The 23,679-nt window shown below is 41.5% G+C and overlaps 1 protein-coding gene across 1 annotated transcript; it reads right to left on the bottom strand.

The window, feature by feature from the left end:
• Positions 1 to 956: 956 nt before the first annotated feature.
• On the bottom strand, positions 957 to 14,477 carry LOC118964677 (calcium-activated chloride channel regulator 1-like). Its single transcript, XM_036978602.1, has 14 exons — positions 14,292 to 14,477; positions 13,577 to 13,714; positions 13,320 to 13,470; positions 13,045 to 13,153; positions 12,700 to 12,865; positions 12,214 to 12,438; positions 9,351 to 9,575; positions 8,642 to 8,813; positions 8,174 to 8,280; positions 7,729 to 7,947; positions 7,242 to 7,509; positions 5,154 to 5,327; positions 4,760 to 4,993; positions 957 to 1,879 (listed from the first exon to the last, which is right to left on the bottom strand). The coding sequence occupies exons 1-14, from the start codon at positions 14,439 to 14,441 to the stop codon at positions 1,416 to 1,418; spliced, it is 2,802 nt and encodes a 933-aa protein (XP_036834497.1). The 5' UTR covers positions 14,442 to 14,477; the 3' UTR covers positions 957 to 1,415.
• Between the last annotated feature and the right edge of the window lie 9,202 nt (positions 14,478 to 23,679).

Here is a 23,679-nt window from a genome sequence, read left to right as displayed (position 1 = left end):
AACAAAAAAGGGGCAATGTTGTCAGACCTGGAATAATGCAAAGAAAATAAGTTAAGGTTCATTTTTTAACAACACAATACTAATGTTTTAAAGAGTTCAGAAATCAATATTTGGTGGAATAACCCTGATTTTAATCACAGCTTTCATATGCCTTGGCATGCTCTCCACCAGTCTTTCACATTGATGTTGGGTGACTTTATTCCACTCCTGGCGCAGAAATTCAAGCAGCTCTGCTTTGTTTGATGGCTTGTGACCATCCATCTTCCTCCTTTCTTTAAATAAATGCTCTAAATGACAATATTTTTATTTGGAATTTGGGAGAAACGTTGTCAGTAGTTTATAGAATAAAAACGAAAATGTTAATTTTGCCCAAACACTATAAATAGTAAAACCAGAGAAACGGATCATTTTGCCATGGTCTCTTAATTGTTTCCACAGCAGTATAGTAAAATGTCATCCGTGTATAATGAGATTAAGTGATCAGTAGCTTTTAGAGAAGTTCGTGTTATTTCCTTCGATTGATGATTTTCCTGGGCCAGGGGTTCCATAAAGAACTCAGACAGCATTGTCTGCTGCTTCAAGTGATTTTGAACAGAGCAGAGCAGATATTACCTGTTATAACTATGGCTGAGAGATTGGCATATAGTATTCTAATCATGTTAATGAAATTAGAGCCAATTCCCATATGTTCCAAGATCAACCAGAGGCATTAACAGTCAAGTCTATCAAAGCTTTTTCTGCATCAAGAGATAAAACAGCCCAAGGAGCTGTTGTTTCTTTTGAAGCATTGTTGACATGTAACAGGCGCTGGCGATTGTCCGTGGATTAACGTTTTTTAACAAACCCGCTTTAACAAACCAATTTGGGAAAGAAAGTCTCGAGACGGGATGACAACATTTTGGAAAACAGTTAAATATCTATGTTTATCAAAGATGGGGGCGAGAGTCAGGACACTGAGTGGTATCCTTACTTTACAATTATAAGCCGACATTTGTGCTTCATTCACCTTTCCCAAATGTTAGTTATTTAGAGCAAAAGTGAACCTAATTGATTTCAATATTTGAAATAGACCTCAGGGGGAGTAGAAGGAGAAGAAGGAGAATCTTTGATTCATTTGGGTTCTGATAGTAATTCCTCTGTTTCAGATTCAGAAGTTGCTATATCAACTAATTGGTCATTACTGCGTAGTTTGTTAGCCAGTAAATGACTGGGGCGATTACCTGATGGATGGCACATTTTGCTCTGTCTTCTCAGTAAATACAATTCTGTCTTGCCTTTGGAAAGGGTAATAGCTTTCAAATTCAGAGACAGAATAGCTCGCGTTGTCATTGTTTTTTTTAGAAAGGAATGTTAGATTAATTATACAATTATCTTTAGTGTTGATAAGCCCATGGATGTATTCGTGCTGTTAATTGTTACAGAAAGCTTGTAGAGACCTGTGTCTCTGTGAAGTTGGGAGTGTTCCCGGGTCTGTTGAGTCGCATCCTGGTTACAACTAGCACAGCAATAATGACTGCAGCAGTACCAATGACTGATACAACCACTGCTACTACATTTGATCCAGAGGACCGCTTTAGGTTTGGACTTGGATATTGTGATATCGTAGGCGTAGTTGTAGTTGGAACAAATGGTACAATTTTTGTGGCTTTAGCAACATTAGACATGTCAGACATCAGAGAATCCTTGTCACAAGAACGTACAGCAAAGAACATGACCGTCTCTGGTTCAGCATTGATGATGTAACTGGAAAGGAAGGAGTATTCCTCTGTAGAGCCTGCCTCTAGTGGTCGGATGTCGGAGGTGTTCATTAGATGTGCTCCACTGAAGCTTCCTCTCAGGGCTTCCAAGTCCATGCTGACTCTGATCTCATAGGAATCAGCTGAAAGAAATGAAGCAGGACAAAGTGGAAAGGGAAAATGTAGGTTATAACACATATTCATGAGATTCACACATGGTTATTCAATGCAAATGTCTGATCTCATCTAGAAAGTGTTATGGTAAATAATGATTTCAGGATCAGTATGTTCATGATGATGATAATTAGTACGGATAGACATTTGAAATGATTTGACTAATATCATGAAATTTTTTCAGAAATCCGAACAGTTGAAATTTAAAAACATAAATAAATGTTTTTATAAAAAAATCCTATTCACTCTCGACCAATCAGAATGGCACAAATGCACATAGTAAAAGTTAGCAGCAGACATGCTTTTCTGGGGTAGTTTGGCTAACATCAACAGTGAAAGAGAAGTCAGATTTTTTGCCATGAAGGAACTGATTATGTTACAAAAAGTGTTTTGCATTGATCTGTGTCAGGTATTGTGGAAACTCTGTAAGGTGAGCGCCTGCAATTACTATTTAAAGTATGAAAAATAGCATACCGATATCAGGGCTGCCTTCCGTAATGCTAAATTAAAATGCTAAATCTCGTGAGAAGATAAGGCTTAGAAGGTTGCAACATTGCATGATGGTAAAGGGCCACACCCTGTCATGCAATTCCATGCATATTCGCCATATGGTGGCGCTATAACAATTGATTTCAAATGCAGAAATGTGAAGGTCACACCCCTCACCCCGTGTGAGCTGGAGTCATAAAATTCAGTACATAGGTCCTGTTCATTACCCGGAACAAATGTACCCCATAAGGTCCACCATAATGGATTTTCCGTCATTTCGAATTTTGTGATCTGATCTGGATGAAATAAATAGCATCTATGGAACAAGGTCTCTCAACCCTATGTTTTCCAGACTATTTTCTCAAACAACATGGCCACTAGTGACCAATAAATATTCAGGTGGGTGTGACTTAGCACATGAATGCATATAAATCAGACATGGTTATTCATATTGTCACATGTTCCAAACACTGTCAAGCCTTAACATAAAGCAAGCCCATTCAGATCGAACACATGGTGTCACAACAACAGGCACATATTTATATTTCTTTATCTGTTTGACTAGAGTGATGAAATTTGGCACACATTCTCAAGGATATGAGTCAAGCTAACCAGTTATTTATGGTTCAGAAAAACTATTAACCCCAAATATTAGATGTCGGCGCCCCCGCTGCAATCTAATTAGCATAATAAAAACATCCCCATAAAAATATGTCCGTTTAAGCTAGATATATATTTTTTGCATTAGACGTGTCTCAATCCACCACTGTGTCGATGTCGTACTTCTGCATCTGCGGTAAAAGGTGGTAGAGTTAGAGCTATGTTTGTCAGGACATGAGACATCCCGAAAATTGGTCTTCTCACAAAATTGCCGGTAGTGTCCGAACGGTTTGGCCTACTCTCACAAACACGATGGAGATCTCTGTTTTGCTCTATGACCTCCACAAGCGTCTTGTGACACGTCTGAAGTAGGTACAGCTAACTTTTGTCTGTAGCGTCCAAACAGTTTGGGCTACACACTGAAGGCTACAAACTCTCATGAACACGTACATGTTGGTTGTTTTGCTCTAGGATGCCCACAGGCCTCACGGGACTCGTCTAAAGGTCCCCTGGTATCAGTTGAAAAAAAATGAATGGAAGTACAGTATATATGGAGACTGTTCAGTGCCAAAAATAAGGGATTAAATACATGTACACAAAAAAATATACACTACCGTTCAAAAGTTTGGGGTCGCATAGAAATATCCTTGTTTTTGAAAGAAAAGCACATTTTTGTGTCCATTTAAAATAACATCAAATTGATCAGAAATACAGTGTAGACATTGTTAATGTTGTAAATTACTATTGTAGCTGGAAACTATACTGTGGCTTGCAAAAGTATTCATCCCCCTTGGCGATTTTACGATTCTGTTGCGTTACAACATGTCATTTTTAAAATTTGGATTGCATGTATTGGACATACACAAAATAGTCCAAATTGGTGAAGTGAAATTCAAAACAAATTCAAACGGAAAAGTGGTGCGTGCATATGTATTCAACCCCTTTGCTATGAAGCCCCTAAATAAGATCTGGTACAAACATTATTGAGCACAGGCGACAGTGCAAAGGGCAAGAAGGCAGAGACAACAATACATCACACAAAGCATCCATAACTGTCAGTAAGAGCGTCCATGATTGAGACTTTGAATGAAGAGATTGAGATAACACTGTCCAGTTTGAGTGTTTGTTGCAGCTCGTTCCAGTCGCTAGCTGCAGTGAACTGAAAAGTCCAGCAACACAGGGATGTGTATGCTTTGGGGACCTTTAACAGAATATGACTGGCAGAACGGGTGTTGTATGTGGAGGATGAGGGCTGCGGTAGATATCTCAGATAGGGGGGAGTGAGGCATAAGAGGGTTTAATAAATAAGCATCAACCAGTGGGTCTTGCGATGGGTATAAAGAGATGACTAGTTTACAGAGGAGTATAGAGTGTAGTGATGTGTCCTATAAGGAGCATTGGTGGCAAATCTGATGGCCGAATGGTAAAGACTGTTGGAGGACAAAGTGCTATGAGTAATGAGTACAGAAGTAGCTAATCCTAGGGCAATGTGTCCAATTTGTCTTGATGTGGGCGTTATGGGGCCAGAGCTTTATCCCCGGCATGTGTTATGGTATATCCTTGTAGGTAAAAATGTCACAAGGATAATTAAATTTAATTTAGACAAACTTTTTCATTGTTAAGACAGGCTTACATATATATATATATTTTAAAGAACTCTCACTCAAGTAATCGAATACTAACGTCCGTCCGGATATTCGATTAAACCTGCCCAGCCCTAGACGTTATGCAAATAGACTTAAAAAGATTAGGTACTGTACCCGTGCCTTGATCCATGTCTTCCCCAGGTGCAGTCCATGTGAGCATCACTTTGTCCTCCTCTATCTCTGCATTCAGGTCTGTGATTTTGTTAGGGGGGAAATTTGGAGGGGGGACACCAGGTGGGAGACTGACTGAGAAGCTCTCTCCTATGGCTGTCCTGGTGAAGCTGCCCACATCAGCCTGCAGGTCATCCTCACTGACTGGGGGCTTTGGGGGGTTCATCACTACTTTCCCTGGAGGAGATGGAATGGGGCAATAAGTTACACGCATTCATGTTACATTGGCACTCACAGACTTGAAATATGAAAACATTAGAAATCACGTTGCAACAGACTCAAAATGTGAAAACATTCAACTTGTCACCGATAAACAACAGCAGACTGAGAGATTTACCTTTGATGACATAACCAGGTACATATGGGGCAACACTGTGTCTCTTCAATCTAACTTGTCCATTATTTTTGCTTTTGTTTTTTCTCTGCACTTTCACTTTCAAGTTGTATCTTCCATTTTTAGAAGTGGTAAAATATCTGGAATAGATCCCATCATTTCTAAAAGCATCAGCACCTGGAAAGAATAAAGATGTGTATAATCAGACTATCTAAAAAATTATCTCAGACAGTGATGGAATGGATAACAATCCAAAAAGTCATGTTATGCATGTATTTTACCATTCTGCTACTTCTCCATTATGTCTCTAACTTACCTGCTCCATTATGTCTCAAACTGACCTGCGCCATTATTGCTCTGACTGACCTGCGCCATTATTGCTCTGACTGACCTGCGCCATTATTGCTCTGACTGACCTGCGCCATTATTGCTCTGACTGACTTGCGCCATTATTTCTCTGACTGACCTGCGCCATTATTGCTCTGACTGACCTGCGCCATTATTGCTGTGACTGACCTGCGCCATTATTGCTCTAACTGACCTAATCCATTATTGCTCGAACTGACCTGCGCCATTATTGCTCTGACTGACCTGCGCCATTATTGCTCTGACTGACCTGCGCCATTATTGCTCTGACTGACCTGCGCCATTATTGCTCTGACTGACCTGAGCCATTATTGCTCTGACTGACCTGCGCCATTATTGCTCTGACTGACCTGCGCCATTATTTCTCTGACTGACCTGCGCCATTATTTCTCTGACTGACCTGCGCCATTATTGCTGTGACTGACCTGCGGCATTATTGCTCTAACTGACCTGCTCCATTATTGTTCTAGCTGACCTGCTCCATTATTGCTCGAACTGACCTGCTCCATTATTGCTCTAACTGACCTGCTCCATTATTGCTCTAACTGACCTGCTCCATTATTGCTCTAACTGACCTGCTCCATTGTTGCTCTAACTGACCTGCTCCATTATTACTCTAGCTGTCCTGCGCCATTATGGCTCTAGCTGACCTGCTCCATCATGGCTCTAACTGACCTGCTCCATTATTACTCTAACTGACCTGCGCCATTATGGCGCTAGCTTACCTGCTCCATCATGGCTCTAACTGACCTGCTCCATTATTACTCTAGCTGACCTGCTCCATTATGTCTCTAGCTGACCTGCGCCATTATTGCTCTGACTGACCTGCGCCATTATTGCTCTGACTGACCTGCGCCATTATTGCTCTGACTGACCTGCGCCATTATTGCTCTGACTGACTTGCGCCATTATTTCTCTGACTGACCTGCGCCATTATTGCTCTGACTGACCTGCGCCATTATTGCTGTGACTGACCTGCGCCATTATTGCTCTAACTGACCTAATCCATTATTGCTCGAACTGACCTGCGCCATTATTGCTCTGACTGACCTGCGCCATTATTGCTCTGACTGACCTGCGCCATTATTGCTCTGACTGACCTGCGCCATTATTGCTCTGACTGACCTGAGCCATTATTGCTCTGACTGACCTGCGCCATTATTGCTCTGACTGACCTGCGCCATTATTTCTCTGACTGACCTGCGCCATTATTTCTCTGACTGACCTGCGCCATTATTGCTGTGACTGACCTGCGGCATTATTGCTCTAACTGACCTGCTCCATTATTGTTCTAGCTGACCTGCTCCATTATTGCTCGAACTGACCTGCTCCATTATTGCTCTAACTGACCTGCTCCATTATTGCTCTAACTGACCTGCTCCATTATTGCTCTAACTGACCTGCTCCATTGTTGCTCTAACTGACCTGCTCCATTATTACTCTAGCTGTCCTGCGCCATTATGGCTCTAGCTGACCTGCTCCATCATGGCTCTAACTGACCTGCTCCATTATTACTCTAACTGACCTGCGCCATTATGGCGCTAGCTTACCTGCTCCATCATGGCTCTAACTGACCTGCTCCATTATTACTCTAGCTGACCTGCTCCATTATGTCTCTAGCTGACCTGCTCCATCATGGATCTACCTGACCTGCTCCATTATGGCTCTAGCTGACCTGCTCCATCATGGATCTACCTGACCTGCTCCATTATTACTCTAACTGACCTGCTCCATTATCCAGCAGTTGTAGCTGATATTGGTCCCCAGAATCAGACTTCAGTGTGGCCATCACATCTGCCAGAATCACTGGAACACCTTTCTGGTTGACCTCTGCATACACCAACATGGGTTTGCTGCCATCAATGGACTGTTGGCTCATGTGAGCCTTGACCGTGACTGGAGGTATGGCGTCACTGACAGCACAACTTGTTATTGTTATTGTTATATACTGATCTGACAGTGTATTTTTTATGGTATATGTCCACTCTCCAGTCTAGAAATAAACAATAAGGAAATTGTTCAAATGAGTCAGAAAGGGTTGAGTAGTTCATTAGTTCTTAATCACATTCACAAGAGTAATGCATAGGTTTAAAACAACACTCAAATTTTTACAAGGCTCTGCATATGGCGCTTTATCATTATTGATAGTATGATACAATTAAAGTAACAAAAACACTTTACATATTCACCAACAGGACATGGAAAACAATACCTCAGCTGTTCCTTGAATAACTAAGGAGTGCATTTTGGAAATAGAAGAATGTTGAAAATCAATAAAATCGTAGATTTGTCCAGATGGGCTTTTTATTTCAATATCCTCCGGGGACTGACTTTCATGGAGCACCAAAAAGGTGGTTTTATTCCCGATTGTGTGATCAACAGACACAGTCCCGTTGAGAATTCCTTTTCCTTTCATTCCAGAACTATCAAGCTGTTAAGGAAAAGGTACAGAGGGAAAATAAAAACATCTCATTAAAAAAACATTTGTTAGAATGTTTGGTATTACTTCAAATCTATAAGCTAATAATAACGTTTTTAATTATTTGTAAGCATTTATAATCTATATGTTTTTATAAGCATTACAATTGTTTAGAATTTGTAACAAATACAAGCATTTATAAAGCATTCATAAGCATTTATAATGACTTCTATCTCACCAAGATTGTCTGATGTGTCAAATCGCCATTGGTTGTGGTAAGTGAAGCAAAGACGTTCACAAGTTCAGTTTGATCCAGATTTTCAGATGCATAGAAATATTTCCCACCTGAAACATAAATAAGAACAAGCAGAATGAAGATAATTGACAGACTTAAAAAGAGTATGCAAGAAAATGGTGACTGTCTCATCTGCCTTAAAGGGGAAATTTACTGCTGATACAGTCCCAAAATATGCTTTTTGCTTCATCGTGATGATGTTGCCTGTGACACTTTGCTTCTTGAAAGTCCAATATCTTGAAAACTTGACCGCTGACATGCAAAATATTTTGGTACTGTACAGTATTAACAGTGGACTAATGAAAAATCCCAAATATCGTTTTTGAGTGGGTCGTCCCTTTAAAAGCTAAGACAATGTAACGTCCGCGAGTTAAATATTCTTAATATGATGGTCCTTTGATTAAACCTTACCTGATATTTCTGACAACATTTTCAACTCTTTGTTTGCACTTGGTCCAAGAGCAATTGTATTTACAATGGCACCACTTTCTTTAACCTCCGACGCACAATTTAATTCTGATTCCCCATCAGTTAAAAGGATGATTTCATCTCCCATTGTATTGCCATTGTCTTTGCGTAACTCCTGAAAATCAACATAGATTTTTTTGGGAAAACATAAAAATATGTAAACAAACATAACAACCTGACCCATGTAGGCTACACTTGCATTACATCTTCAAGGGGCAGTGCAGTTAAAAAGGTGATTTCCTGTATTTTTTTAATGTTATTTCCAAACTATGAGGTCGAAATAAACTTATAATAATGCCCTTTTTGTTGTAAATGCTGTTTGAATTTTTTTTGCTGAAATTTCAGCCAGTTAAAGCGAGATGTAACTTTTGCCCCACTTCAGGACGTCACAATGTAATCTGACTACAATAGATCAATGAATGTTCAACTGGGTAAGGTGGGGTCTGGACCACCCTATCAGCCAATCAGTGCTGTGTATGTAAATATGTTCACATTTGTTTTCTAACACTCACTTGATCAGAGGCCAAAGAAAAGTAAATAATTACAGATGTCTTTTGGAGTTATTTTCATTAAATTAAAATACAGTGATGATTTAAAAATACAATTACAAAGACTGCATGGTGATTTAAAAAATATGTGGTAGTATATTTACCTCAAAACCTTTTTTAAGTCCTTTACAAATGTCAGTGCCTCCATTAGCTTCACTTGGTAAATATCTCACAAGTTGCGTTCTTGATTCTTCACCATGGATTACAGTTAAAGGTTTCAAAGTTTTGGCATCTTTTGTGAATGTTACAATCCCAACATATGAATGATCTTCTACTATAGTTGTCAGGAACAGAGATGCTGCTTGTTGCTGTTGCAATATTCTTGAGCCCTATAAAAGTAAACATTAGAACAGTCTGATGTTAGACAAAATTTAATGTATTGATAACAATGACATATGCTGAAGGGCTGGGTACATACCCGTAATAACAGTAACTACTAGAAAGAATATTTGTAATATTGAAATGAAAACTAGACACGGTAACAATTTATAATAACTCCACATAATAAATAATAATTTATAATGGATAATTACATATATTATTCATCATCATAGCACACATATTTCCGAGTAAGTTCTGCATCAAACAAATGGTCTCAAGTTGTTTTATTTAACCAAAGTCCAGCCATAGTGATGTCACTGACTAAGTCATTACCTTCTACTCCGGAGACCAAGGCCATCCATAGCTATAGAAACATAGAGTTTCAGTGTTATCTAAAAGCTAGGTAATAAATGTCCACTTCTCAAAGTTGATTTCTTGTGGAATGTCTGACTACTCTCTTACAGTGCCTTGCGAAAGTATTCGGCCCCCTTGAACTTTGCGACCTTTTGCCACATTTCAGGCTTCAAACATAAAGATATAAAACTGTATTTTTTTTGTGAAGAATCAACAACAAGTGGGACACAATTATGAAGTGGAACGACATTTATTGGATATTTCAAACTTTTTTAACAAATCAAAAACTGAAAAATTGGGCGTGCAAAATTATTCAGCCCCTTTACTTTCAGTGCAGCAAACTCTCTCCAGAAGTTCAGTGAGGATCTCTGAATGATCCAATGTTGACCTAAATGACTAATGATGATAAATACAATCCACCTGTGTGTAATCAAGTCTCCGTATAAATGCACCTGCACTGTGATAGTCTCAGAGGTCCGTTAAAAGCGCAGAGAGCATCATGAAGAACAAGGAACACACCAGGCAGGTCCGAGATACTGTTGTGAAGAAGTTTAAAGCCGGATTTGGATACAAAAAGATTTCCCAAGCTTTAAACATCCCAAGGAGCACTGTGCAAGCGATAATATTGAAATGGAAGGAGTATCAGACCACTGCAAATCTACCAAGACCTGGCCGTCCCTCTAAACTTTCAGCTCATACAAGGAGAAGACTGATCAGAGATGCAGCCAAGAGGCCCATGATCACTCTGGATGACCTGCAGAGATCTACAGCTGAGGTGGGAGACTCTGTCCATAGGACAACAATCAGTCGTATATTGCACAAATCTGGCCTTTATGGAAGAGTGGCAAGAAGAAAGCCATTTCTTAAAGATATCCATAAAAAGTGTCATTTAAAGTTTGCCACAAGCCACCTGGGAGACACACCAAACATGTGGAAGCAGGTACTCTGGTCAGATGAAAGCAAAATTGAACTTTTTGGCAACAATGCAAAACGTTATGTTTGGCGTAAAAGCAACACAGCTGAACACACCATCCCCACTGTCAAACATGGTGGTGGCAGCATCATGGTTTGGGCCTGCTTTTCTTCAGCAGGGACAGGGAAGATGGTTAAAATTGATGGGAAGATGGATGGAGCCAAATACAGGACCATTCTGGAAGAAAACCTGATGGAGTCTGCAAAAGACCTGAGACTGGGATGGAGATTTGTCTTCCAACAAGACAATGATCCAAAACATAAAGCAAAATCTACAAGGGAATGGTTCAAAAATAAACATATCCAGGTGTTAGAATGGCCAAGTCAAAGTCCAGACCTGAATCCAATCGAGAATCTGTGGAAAGAACTGAAAACTGCTGTTCACAAATGCTCTCCTTCCAACCTCACTGAGCTCGAGCTGTTTTGCAAGGAGGAATGGGAAAACATTTCAGTCTCTCGATGTGCAAAACTGATAGAGACATACCCCAAGCGACTTACAGCTGTAATCGCAGCAAAAGGTGGCGCTACAAAGTATTAACTTAAGGGGGCTGAATAATTTTGCACGCCCAATTTTTCAGTTTTTGATTTGTTAAAAAAGTTTGAAATATCCAATAAATGTTGTTCCAACTTCATGATTGTGTCCCACTTGTTGTTGATTCTTCACAAAAAAATACAGTTTTATATCTTTATGTTTGAAGCCTGAAATGTGGCAAAAGGTCGCAAAGTTCAAGGGGGCCGAATACTTTCGCAAGGCACTGTATCTCCCACACTCCCCTGCAGAGTTCTGTTTGTCACACATTTCTAAGAGGGGTCTTCTTTATAAGAGAGAGAGAGAGAAAGAGCAAACAACTGGGGAACAATTCTAAAACTATGTAATGAATATATATATATTGTTAATCTGTAGTCTAGAACCCTTTAAATGTAAGGAGGGAGGGGTCATATAACCCCTCCCCTTCTATTAATAAAACATAAGCATAATCAATTATTCTAATTCATCAAACATTTTGGTACAGCCATTATCATGACCCCTAGGTGAACCCTACAAATGTCTACCAATGACATGTCCATTTTTTTGTAATAAATTACGCTGGTCACTCAAATCGTTTAAAATATTTATAAAGTATAAATAGCCCACATTTTAGATGAGGCCACGTAAAAAGACTAACTTAACGATTAGTAAATGGTTTATAAGGACCTATATTAAATACCTTAAGAACTGAGTAATGATTCATAAATGATGAATTAACAATTTACTAATCCATTATAAATGCTTTAAGTTGTGCTACCCTAGACAATTATACTGATATAGCAGTAACTTACACGCATGCTTCCTGAAACATCAAGGACCAGACAGACAACTCTCTGTCCCCTCTGCATCACAGTGAACCTAGGTACTGGATGTGGTCCTTTCAGAGGCTGGACATTGGCTTTGGCATCCACTGAGCTTGTGAAAATAACGTCCATAACATCTCTGTTGTCACACATCCTGTTCTGCGCATTAGGGGCCTCACTGTTGTGTGTTTTATTGGAGCAGAATCTTGTAACCTTGAGTGTGCACATAAACAAAGTTTGTCAAAACTGAGAATGATGCATTTGAGAAAGACAGCATACACTCTTAGAAAAAGGGTTCCAAAAGGAGAACCCTTTTTGGTTCCAGGTATAACTATTTTGGGTTCCATGTAGAATCCTCTGGGGAAGGGTTCTAGACGGAACCCAATAGGGTTCCATGTAGGACAGTCGAAGAATCCTTTTAGGTTCTTAGATATCACCTTTTTTTCTAAGACTGTCTTTACAATCATAACTTACCTTATGTAAACTTGGATAGGACATTAAAGATGCAGTATTCTCCCATTGTTCGCTGTCTGCTAAGAACACACAGTCTTGTGTATATATCTTGTTGTTCGGGTCAATGTGTGTGCAATTTGTGTGGTTAATTCTGTTGACAATTTTACCATCAAGCTCTAGGGAACATCTGTGAAATTAGAAAATAGTAAGAGAATGTTGAGAATGCACAATGAATGTGAAACTGGTTCTTACAAAAGTAAAAATAAAACTGTACAGTTTCTTCAAATGTCGTACATGATCTGATATTACTTATACTGTTACTGTGTAGGACTGGACAGTGGGAAAGAGTTTAAGAGACAAGGTTACCTAGTTGCCTGAATATCACTGTGTGCACCCTTGTAGAATGGCTGACCGTCATCAAATTCATCATAAACTCCCCATCTCAGGTGAGCCCATTCATGCACAAGGACTTTATCTAAGAGACAGGTCATTCATTTCCTTAACAATTTCATAAGCTTGTGAGCCTACTGTAAACTCAGCATTGTTTATTTATTCTTGATTTCTTTATTTAGGATTTTAAATAATCATAATTGTTATGTGTTTAAATTACTTAGACTTCTGTTTACGCTGGTACCTCTTACCTCTGGGTCCATACAGTTTAATGAGTTCATCATCTAAGATGAATTTAGTGGTCAAATGAATGTACCGGCTCTCAGATCCACATTGACCATACTGCAGGGTGTAAGGTTGATCTCCATATGCACGATTTTCCTCATTAATGATTATTTTGGCCTAAAATAGAGAACAAAGCCTTTTAGCATTTAAATGCTATGCTGTCTGAATAATATTGCCAGTAAGCTTCATCTGTTGCAGTTGGTTATAACAATAACATTCATACTTTTTCATAGGTTTCAGTCTTTGTTCTTCCATAGCCTCCTTGAGACCAGTTTGGTGGCACTAGTATTGTTATCTCTTCAAAGTAGAATTTGTCTTCAGTGGCTGTAAAGAGTACGGATGACGCATTGCTCATCATTTCCTGAAAGACAAATGATATACGTATATTGAACAATATTTGACAACAAATGTGTTTCTTCTTGGTTTATCTATAGCCAAATCACTTATCCAAACATACTGAAGCACTTGCGAGTAAAAGGTGAATGCTGTATACCAGGAATCATCAACTAGATTCAGCCGTGGGACAATTGTTTCTTGAGCGGATGATTGGGGGGGCCGCAACATAATTACAAAACAATTGTAGACAGCAAATTGACCGCAAGAAGCCTAAACAGATATAATGTTTGATTAAAACATAATCATTTCAAAACTTGCTGACATTTGTATACAGTCATGTTTCTCTCTATTATGTGTGGGAATACTTGGGAACAGATTTCTTCAATTAAAATCACTTGGAGCTGATTTCATTTTCATTTTTTTTCTCATTCTTATGTGAAACAATGATTTATTTATTTTATAATTACTTGATTGTATTTTTTGATCAGAAAACTTTGTGAGGCCAAATAAAACCACCAGTTGGGGATCCCTGCTGTATATGTATACCTAAAATAAGTAACATGGAAGCAAATTGTCTCTAACTGTTGGGTTAAAATCTTTACCTTGATTCTCTCGATGAGCAGTGGGTTCTCAGGTACCACTGGGTTAATAGCAATCAGAACGTCTGTGTATCCATTTCCTTCCAGCTTTATCCCAAAGGTAGATCCTGACAAGAAGACCAGCAGCAACACAGCCACTGCTTCAGAAGCCATGGTGATAGATCTGCTGATATAACCGGGAAGCGTTCATAAGTGAAAGGATTTGACCCTACTGAGACACAAAAGGGCGGAACTTGGAAGGGTCAAAGAAGGTGTATTTTACCAGCAAATCGCTTGGTTCCTTGATCTCATCTATATACAGTTGAAGTCAGAAGTTTACATATACTTTAGCCAACTACATTTAAACTCATTTTTTTTCACAATTCCTGACATTTAATCCTAGTAAAATGTCCCTGTCTTAGGTCAGTTAGGATCACCACTTTATTTTAAGAATGTGAAATGTCAGAATAATAGTAGATAGAAGGATTTATTTCAGCTTTTGTTTATTTCATAACATTCCCAGTGTGTCAGATGTTTACATACACTCAATTAGTATTTGGTAGCATTGCCTTTAAATTGTTTAACTTGGCTCAAACATATTGGGTAGCCTTCAACAAGTTTCCCACAATAAGTTGGGTGAATTTTGGCCAATCCCTCCTGACAGAGCTGGTATAACTGAGTCAGGTTTGTAGGCCTTCTTGCTCGTACGTGCTTTTTCAGTTCTGCCCACACATTTTCTATGGGATTGAGGTCAGGGCTTTGTGATGACCACTCCAATACCTTGACATTGTTGTACTTAAGCCATTTTGCTACAACTTTGGAAGTATGCCTGGGGTTACTGTCCATTTGGAAGACCCATTTGCGACCAAGCTTTAACTTCCTGACTGATGTCTTGAGATGTTGCTTCAATATATCCACATACATTTCCTTCCTCATGATGCCATCTCTTATGTGAAGTGCACCAGCCCCTCCTGCAGCAAAGCACCCCCACAACATGATGCTGCCACCCCCGGGCTTCACGGTTGGGATGGTGTTCTTTTGCTTGCAAGCCTCCCCCTTTTTCCTCCAAACATAACAATGCTCTTTATGGCCAAACAGTTCTATTTTTGTTTCATCAGACCAGAGGACATTTCTCCAAAAAGTACGATCTTTGTCCCCATGTGCAGTTGCAAACCGTAGTCTGCCTTTTCTATGGCAGTTTTGGAGCAGTGACTTCTTCCTTGCTGAGCGGCTTTTCAGGTTATGTCGATATAGGACTCGTTTTACTGTGGATATAGATACTTTTGTACCTGTTTCCTCTAGCATCTTCACAAGGTCCTTTGCTGTTGTTCTGGGATTGATTTGCACGTTTTGCACCAAAGTACGTTCATCTCTAGGAGTCAGAACGCCTCTCCTTCCTGAGCGGTATGACGTCTGCGTGGTCCCATGGTGTTTATACTTGTGTACTATTGTTGTACAGATGAACGTGGTACCTTCAGGCATTTTGAAATTGGTTGGTTCCTTGATCTCATCTGTATAGGTTATGCATCAAAGTAGCCTATTTTGCATTGATAACAAATACAATCTCAGTGACTATTAAAGCAATAAACCAAACAACATTGTAGCTTTCTTAGAATCCCCCCTAAAATGTGTCTTGTTTAGAAGTAAATACTAGTGATTCCAGGCTATTTTGGTAAAAACGGCTGCGAATCATGATGACATTCTATTTTTTGCTAATATGGACACTTCATGAGGGTCGAGCTCTTCCCGAGTCCGGCTGAATCATGTTACTATGAGCTCCGGCTAATGGTACATGGGCCAGTCCACTTCAGCTTATCCAGCCCGAATAACTTTTGCAGGAGCAGGTCCATTTGAGGTTTTAATTAGTTAGGTGATGAAATACAGATTCAAAAAATAAGAAAAAAGGAATGTGATAGACTGTATTTCACCTCCAAGTCATCGAATTTGCTAGGTCATTAAAAGCAAACATTTGTGACAATCTGCAGTCCTATAGCTTCAGAGATGGCCCCTAATTTAGAGAATCTCTGAAGATATAAATGCTTTTGCTTTACTGCAGGTTATGGCAGTGTTTTCCCTAGTTGCAGTCTACCCAACTGAAAAGTGCACATTCACTTCCATAACATTTGTTTTAGGCTACCAGCATGTCAGCTGAACTGCACATAAATACACATTCTTAGAACATAAGGTTTCAAAAGGGTTCTTCAGCTGTCCCCAAAGGAGAACCCTTTTTGGTTCCAGGTAGAACTATTTTGGGTTCCATGTAGAACCTTATGGGGAAAGGGTACTACATGGACCCCAATAGGTTCCAGATAGCACCTTTTGTTCTAAGAGTGCAAGATACTCTTACAAAATGACACTGCCGTCAAAATGCAGTAAAACTGCAGTACAGTGAAATAATGGTTGTTTAACAAATTATTTTTGGTAGCTTGCTGTGTGTGCTGGCTTGTATTGGTAATATTTTGTCAGTATTAGCTAATTACACTGTTTTATTGTCCTGCACATTTCTTCTGTTCCACTGAATCCTGTTTTGATGTTGTACTATGACTACACTAAATATGTCTTCAGAATTTAACAAATAACATGTAGGCCTATGTGTTATATTTCAATACCCTACTATAATCCCCCAGGATCTACTAAACCTTGTTTTTATAGCGTTTATTTCCAGCAATAATTAGTCAAATTATTGCACCTGAATTTGACCCTGAAAATAGGACTATTAAATGTTTAGTTAAAGCTTTTAAGCAATTAACATAATGTGTGCAGTAATTGTATTTGGATTTCAGTCGCTGAAGGTAGGTATATCTGTTCATGCCAAAACTTATATTGTAATATGTGCGTCTCACACAGCAACAGATCTCTGCATGCAGGCATCCTGCTCTAGGGCATTGGTCAGCATTGCATTTTTCAGTTGGAACAGAGCGCCCGGTGTCGAGGCACGATGTTGAAAGAGGCTTCCACTTCCAATACTTCCTGCTGTTCTGTTCCCAGAATGCATTAACCTCAGCATTGACATAGGTTTCCAAGCACATGACAGGGTTTTCAGAGAAAGCCTCTGTTAAGAACAGGTTTTTCTTTTCTCTTTCTCTCTTGCTTTTGTTGCCAGTCCGCTATGTGTTGTGTTCATATCTTGAACACAGAGAATTGGAAGTGAAATAAGGCCACTGTGATCAAATTATAGGGTTTTGCATTTAATCCAAAACTGAAAATTGACATCTACTATGCGGGGAGGGAGTCAAGTCATTGAGACTGACTAAAAGCACTGGATCTTGCAAATTGACACATTTTGCTTTGTGTGGTACAGGTTTTTAATTGTGATGCAATGTTTTACAGGAGGAAGCTATTTATTTTGTGTGTATATTATTGAGATGTACATCTAATGATTGACATGTGCATTGATTGTCACGTTCTGACCTTTATTTCCTTTGTTTGTCGTTATTTAGTATGGTCAGGGCGTGAGTTGGGGTGGGCAGTCTATGTTTGTTTTTTCTATGATTTTGGGATTTCTATGTTTCGGCGTAGTATGGTTCTCAATCAGAGGCAGGTGTCATTAGTTGTCTCTGATTGAGAATCATACTTAGGTAGCCTGGGTTGCACTGTTTGTTTGTGGGTGATTGTCTATGTTAGTTGCTTGTGTCAGCACAGGTCTCATTATAGCGTCACGGTCATTATTTGTTTATTGTTTTTGTGTAGTATGTATTCAGTGCTTTCTTTAATAAAAAAATCATCATGAACATATACCACGCTGCATTTTGGTCCGCTCGACGATCGTGACAGAATCACCCACCACAACAGGACCAAGCGGTGTGGTGTCAGGCAGTGGCAGCAGGAGCAAAGCAAGGAGGAATGGACATGGGAGGATGAGTTGGACGGTAAAGGACCCTGGGCACAGCCAGGAGAATATCGACGCCCCAAGGAAGAGCTGGAGGCAGCGACGGCGGAGAGGCGCTGGTATGAGGAGGCAGCACGGCGGCGTGGATGGAAGCCCGAGAGTCAGCCCCAAAAATGTCTTGGGGGGGGCACACAGGAAGTGTGGCGAAGCCAGGTAGGAGACCTGCACCAACTTCCTGTGCTTACAGGAGGGCGAGAGAGACCGGGCAGGCACCTTGTTACGCTGTGGAGTGCACAGTGTCCCCAGTGCGGGTGCATAGCCCGGTGCGGTACATACCAGCTCCTCGCATCGGCCGGGCTAGAGTGGGCATCGAGCCAGGTGCCATGAAGCCGGCTCTACGCATCTGGTCTCCAGTGCGTCTCCTTGGGCCGGCGTACATAGCACCAGCCTTACGCATGGTGTCCCCGGTTCACCAGCACAGCCCAGTGCGGGCTATTCCACCTCGCCGCACTGGCAGGGCAACCGGGAGCATTCAGCCAGGTAAGGTTGGGCAGGCTCAGTGCTCAAGAGCTCCAGTGCGCCTGCACGGTCCGGTCTATCCAGTACCATCTCCAATCACCAGCCCTCCGGTGGCAGCCCCCTGCACCAGGCTGTCTCTCCGTCTCATCCCTACAGAGCCCCTCAGTCCAGAGGCGCCAGAGCCCCTCAGTCCAGAGGCGCCAGAGCCCCCCGCCTGTCCGGTGCTTCCGGAGTCATCCTTCACCCCGGCGCTGCCGGAGCCCGCTGCCGGAGTCATCCTTCACCCCGGCGCTGCCGTAATCTCCCGTCCATTCGGGAGAGCCGCCACTGCGGACAGACGCCCACCCAGACCCTCCCCTATAGGTTCAGGTTTTGAAGCCGGAGTCCGCACCTTTGGGGGGGGGGGTGTACTGTCACGTTCTGACCTTTATTTCCTTTGTTTTGTCGTTATTTAGTATGGTCAGGGCGTGAGTTGGGGTGGGCAGTCTATGTTTGTTTTCTATGATTTGGGGATTTCTATGTTTCGGCCTAGTATGGTTCTCAATCAGAGGCAGGTGTCATTAGTTGTCTCTGATTGAGAATCATACTTAGGTAGCCTGGGTTTCACTGTTTGTTTGTGGGTGATTGTCTATGTTGATTGCTTGTGTCAGCACAGGTCTCATTATAGCTTCACGATCGTTATTTGTTTGTGTTTGTATTCAGTGTTCAGTGCTTTCTTTAATTAAAAAAATCATCATGAACACATACCACGCTGCATTTTGCTCCGCTCCTTACGATGATCGTGACATTGATGTTGAGAATTATATGCAAATGTGAAGCTTACGGAAGTGATTAATGAAATATATTTTCAATGTTACACTAACGTCTTATCTCTAACACAACTTTTAGCTGAAATAAAAGTCGCAGAATGTTTTGCATGAAAGCAAATGAAACCCAGAAGTATCAGCGGTTTCACCTCCCTGTTTCCTAAAGGGCTGTCTTTGGTCGTATTTCAAACATTTCTCTACAAAGGAAGCAAACAATGCACTCAGGAAAGCTCGAGATCCTGCCTGGCATGTCTTCATTAGCAATTGTGTTATTCTCTTGTAACCCACAAGGAGCCATCGTTCCACCTTGATGTGTCCTTATTTCATTTATTGTGGCATTGGGTTTAGTGCTAACTGCCCGTTATCCTTGATGTACTGTTATTGTATAGGCCTAGCTGTGTTTCTCTATAACCACTATTCCAATTGGGTTCTCTTTCAGAGAGCCTGGTGTACATGTTCTAATCAATACCCTCCAACCAGCCCGGTCCTCCCTCCTCGCTACTTCCCAGCAAACCTATTAGCACTTCACATTATATGACAACCATTTATCAATCCTCTTTTCAGACTGCTGAAACTGCTCTGTTCCGTAGCCTTCAGGGCCATTGGCTCTACTCTAGTTATAATCATACAATTAGATACATTTGTGAATAGCTTCCCACTGGGCACAGACGTCAATTCATCTATTCCACATTGCTTCAGCGTAATTTCATTGAATTGGCGTGGAAACCAGGGTGTGCCCAAGGGTTATATACTGTGGGCAAGAGGAGGACGAAACTGTCTAAGGGTTCATTACTCTCCGCCAAACGGAATTGACCATCCACCTTTAATAGCCTTTCTCTAGCCCGGTGTTCAAATAATTAACTCATCAAGCTTTAATTATTTGAATCAGCTGTGTAGTGCTAGGGCAAAACCAAAACACACACCCCTTGAGGTTCACCAGATTGTTTTATCCTTTTGAGAGGAGCTTTTAGTGAACAGACGGCATCAGCTCCTCTGATCTGATAACCACCTCTGTCTACTGCTCTTTGTCTGTCTGTTTATAAATCATATTTTATTCTGTGTTATGCCTAGCGTGCAAGGGTTTGACTATGGGTTGAGATTGTGCTCTTACAAATCGTGCTGACGGGGTTACTGGGGCATTTCTTGTTTTTATTAATCCCATTGTTTGTTCAACTCGTGTGGTTTCTCCCAGGCGTCAAGAGGAAATGGGAGTATAGACAGACTCACCCCTCCCCCGCCAGCATTCCAGGAACCTCAGGAGATGTTTTTCCCTTTTGCAGGCCATCCCTGGGATCAAATGGATTCAGGGGATTTGCCTAATCTATTTGATTTCCGAGGATAATATTATGATTGAAGCTGTGAGACTAATTAGTACCAAATGATTGATGTATTAGAATAATAGAATAATTGATTATGCTTAGATTGTATTAATAGAAGGGGAGGGGTTATAAGACTCCCTCCTTACGTTTATAGGGTCCTAGACTACATATAAACAATATATATACATTGAGGTTTTTAATATTGTTCCACAGTTGTTCTCTCTCTCTCTGCTTCTTATAAAGAGTCCCCTCTAAGAAATGTGTGACTGAGACAGAACTCTGCAGGGGAGTGTAGAAAATACGACAAGTCAGACATTCCACTATAAATCAACTTGGACATTTACTGCTAAGCTTTTAGATAACACTTTGGTCTCATGAGTAAAAGGTAATGACGTAGGCAGTGACATCACTAAGGCTGGACTGAGGGTTTAATAAAAACAACTTGAGACCTTCTCTATTTTGCAGAACTTTCTCAGAAACATGCGTTATTATGTTCCTGTTGTCAACTTCTGTCTGCAATTGCATTAATAAAGGTTTTTGAATGATTTAATTAAAGATATCGTCATAATGCTAATTTCACTTGTGAGCCAATGATTGACAAGAAACAAGGAAACGAACTACAACAGGCTTTACATTCCCCACTGAATCTAAATACATTCAGCCAACAGCCTTACATCAGCTCCTGGCAACCCAAATGGAGAGGTTTTTAACCCCATTTACACAGACTCAAAGGAGAGAGGAGCCGAAGCACTCTGTACATGGCACAGACCGAGGGAGGGAAAGAAGGAGAGAGAGAGGGGGAAGAGAGAGAAAGAGACAAAGAGAGAGAGAGAATTTCCTTTGTGGACATGTTTGTGGTGTGAACTTGCCATGATCGGACATTTGACTCGAATGTAAGGTTCTGAAAACAAAGCCAACAACTAGATGCCAGGAGGTACATGAATTAATGCCATGCGATCAATGTAGGATTTACAGTGTCAAGCGGCTAAGTCTTTCTCCTGATTCTCAATGCCAGGGTAATGCCAGCAGCCTCTGTACACACAGAATACCTTAATATCCCTACAGACCTCTCTCACATCAATGATTACCTGTCCCATAACATGAGACCACCCACTGGGCACAGACGTCAGTTCAACATCTAGTTTGGATTTACATTTGGTTGAGTTGTCAACTAATGTAAATTCATCGTGAAATCAACAAACAATGACACACACATCCGGTGCCGACAGAGGTAATTGAGGTAATATGTACGTACATGTATGTAGGGGAAAGTGACTATACATACAGTAGATAATAAACTAATCAACAGAGTAGCAGCAGGGTATGTAAAGAGGATGGAGGAATGGGAATGCATTTGTGTTCTAAATGACTATTGCCCTGTAGCACTCCCTTCCGTCATCATGAAGTGCTTTGAGAGACTAGTCAAGGACCATATCACCTCCACCCTACCTGACACCCTAGACCCACTCCAATTTGCTTACCGCCCCAATAGGTCCACAGACGACGCAATCTCAATCACACGGTACACTGCCCTAACCCATCTGGACAAGAGGAATACCTATGTGAGAATGCTGTTCATCAACTACAGCTCTGCATTTAACACCATAGTACCCTCCAAACTCATCATTAAGCTCAAGACCCTGGGTCTCGACCTAGCCCTGTGCAACTGGGTAGTGCACTTTCTGATGGGCCGCCTCAGGTGGTGAGGTTAGGAAACAACATCTCCACCCCACTGATCCTCAACACTGGGGCCCCACAAGGGTGCGTTCTCAGCCCTCTAATGTACTCCCTGTTCACTCATGACTGCGGGGCCATGAACGCCTCCAACTCAATCATCAAGTTTGCAGACGACACTACAGTGGTAGGCTTGATTACCAACAACAAATGAGACAGCCTACAGGGAGGAGGTGAAGGCCCTCGGAGTGTGGTGTCAGGAAAATAACCTCACACTCAACGTCAACAAAATAAAGGAGATGATCATGGACTTCAGGAAAAACCAGAGGGAGCATCCCCCTATCCACATCGACGGGACAGTACTGGAGAAGGTGGAAAGTTTTAAGTTCCTCGGCGTACACATCACAGACAAACTGAAATGGTCCACCCACACAGACAGTGTGGTGAAGAAGGTACAACAGCAACTCTTCGACCTCAGGAGGCTGAAGAAATTTGGTTTGTCACCAAAAACACTCACAAACGTTTACAGATGCACAATCGAGAGCATCCTGTCGGGATGTATCACCGCCTGGTACGGCAACTGCTCCGCCCACAACCGCAAGGCTCTCCAGAGGGTAGTGAGGTCTTCACAACGCATCACCGGGGGCAAAAAACCTGGCCTCCAGGACACCTACACCACCCGATGTCACAGGAAGGCCATAAAGATCATCAAGGACACCACCACCCAAGCCACTGCCTGTTCACCCCGCTATCATCCAGAAGGCGAGGTCAGTACAGGTGCATCAAAGCAGGGACCGAGAGACTGAAAAACAGCTTCTATCTCAAGGCCATCAGAATGTTAAACAGCCATCACTAACATTGAGTGGCTGTAAGGGGTGCGTAACTGGTGGCAGGGAAGTCAAACGCAGGAGAGCAGAACATGGTAAATATCCGGAGCAGTTTAATATACATATCTACCGGCATACAAAACTTCTCCAGCAGTGCGCCGACCCCGGCCTCGGGGCTGACCCGGAGGACGAGGTGCAGGGCGATCCGGACGGAGACGGTGGAAATCTAGCAGCATAGAAGGGTCCAACACTTCCTCCTCCAGAACCCAGCATCTCTCCTCTGGACTGTACCCCTCCCTGTCCACGAGGTACTGAAGGCCCCTCCCCCGATGACTTGAATCGAATAGAGTATGCCGGGGCCCTCTATTTGTCCAGTGGGGGCGTAGGAACCTCCCTCACCTCAGCTTCCTGGAGCGGGCCAGCCACCACCGGCCTGAG

Source organism: Oncorhynchus mykiss, chromosome 5 (genome assembly GCF_013265735.2).
Source record: "Oncorhynchus mykiss isolate Arlee chromosome 5, USDA_OmykA_1.1, whole genome shotgun sequence".
NCBI lineage: Eukaryota > Metazoa > Chordata > Actinopteri > Salmoniformes > Salmonidae > Oncorhynchus > Oncorhynchus mykiss.
Note: the sequence above shows the minus strand (reverse complement) of the source record. Positions and strands in the feature narration are given on the sequence as shown.

What these genes read in the sequence shown, in the direction of transcription:
- LOC118964677 (XM_036978602.1), bottom strand. Translation starts at nt 14,441, where the DNA reads ATGGCTTCTGAAGCAGTGGCTGTGTTGCTGCTGGTCTTCTTGTCAGGA. An exon ending in AGACTGAAACCTATGAAAAA is followed by an intron (nt 13,471 to 13,576) that starts GTATGAATGTTA and finishes TCTCTATTTTAG; the next exon opens with GCCAAAATAATCATTAATGA. An exon ending in GACTTAAAAAAGGTTTTGAG is followed by an intron (nt 8,814 to 9,350) that starts GTAAATATACTA and finishes GTTGATTTTCAG; the next exon opens with GAGTTACGCAAAGACAATGG.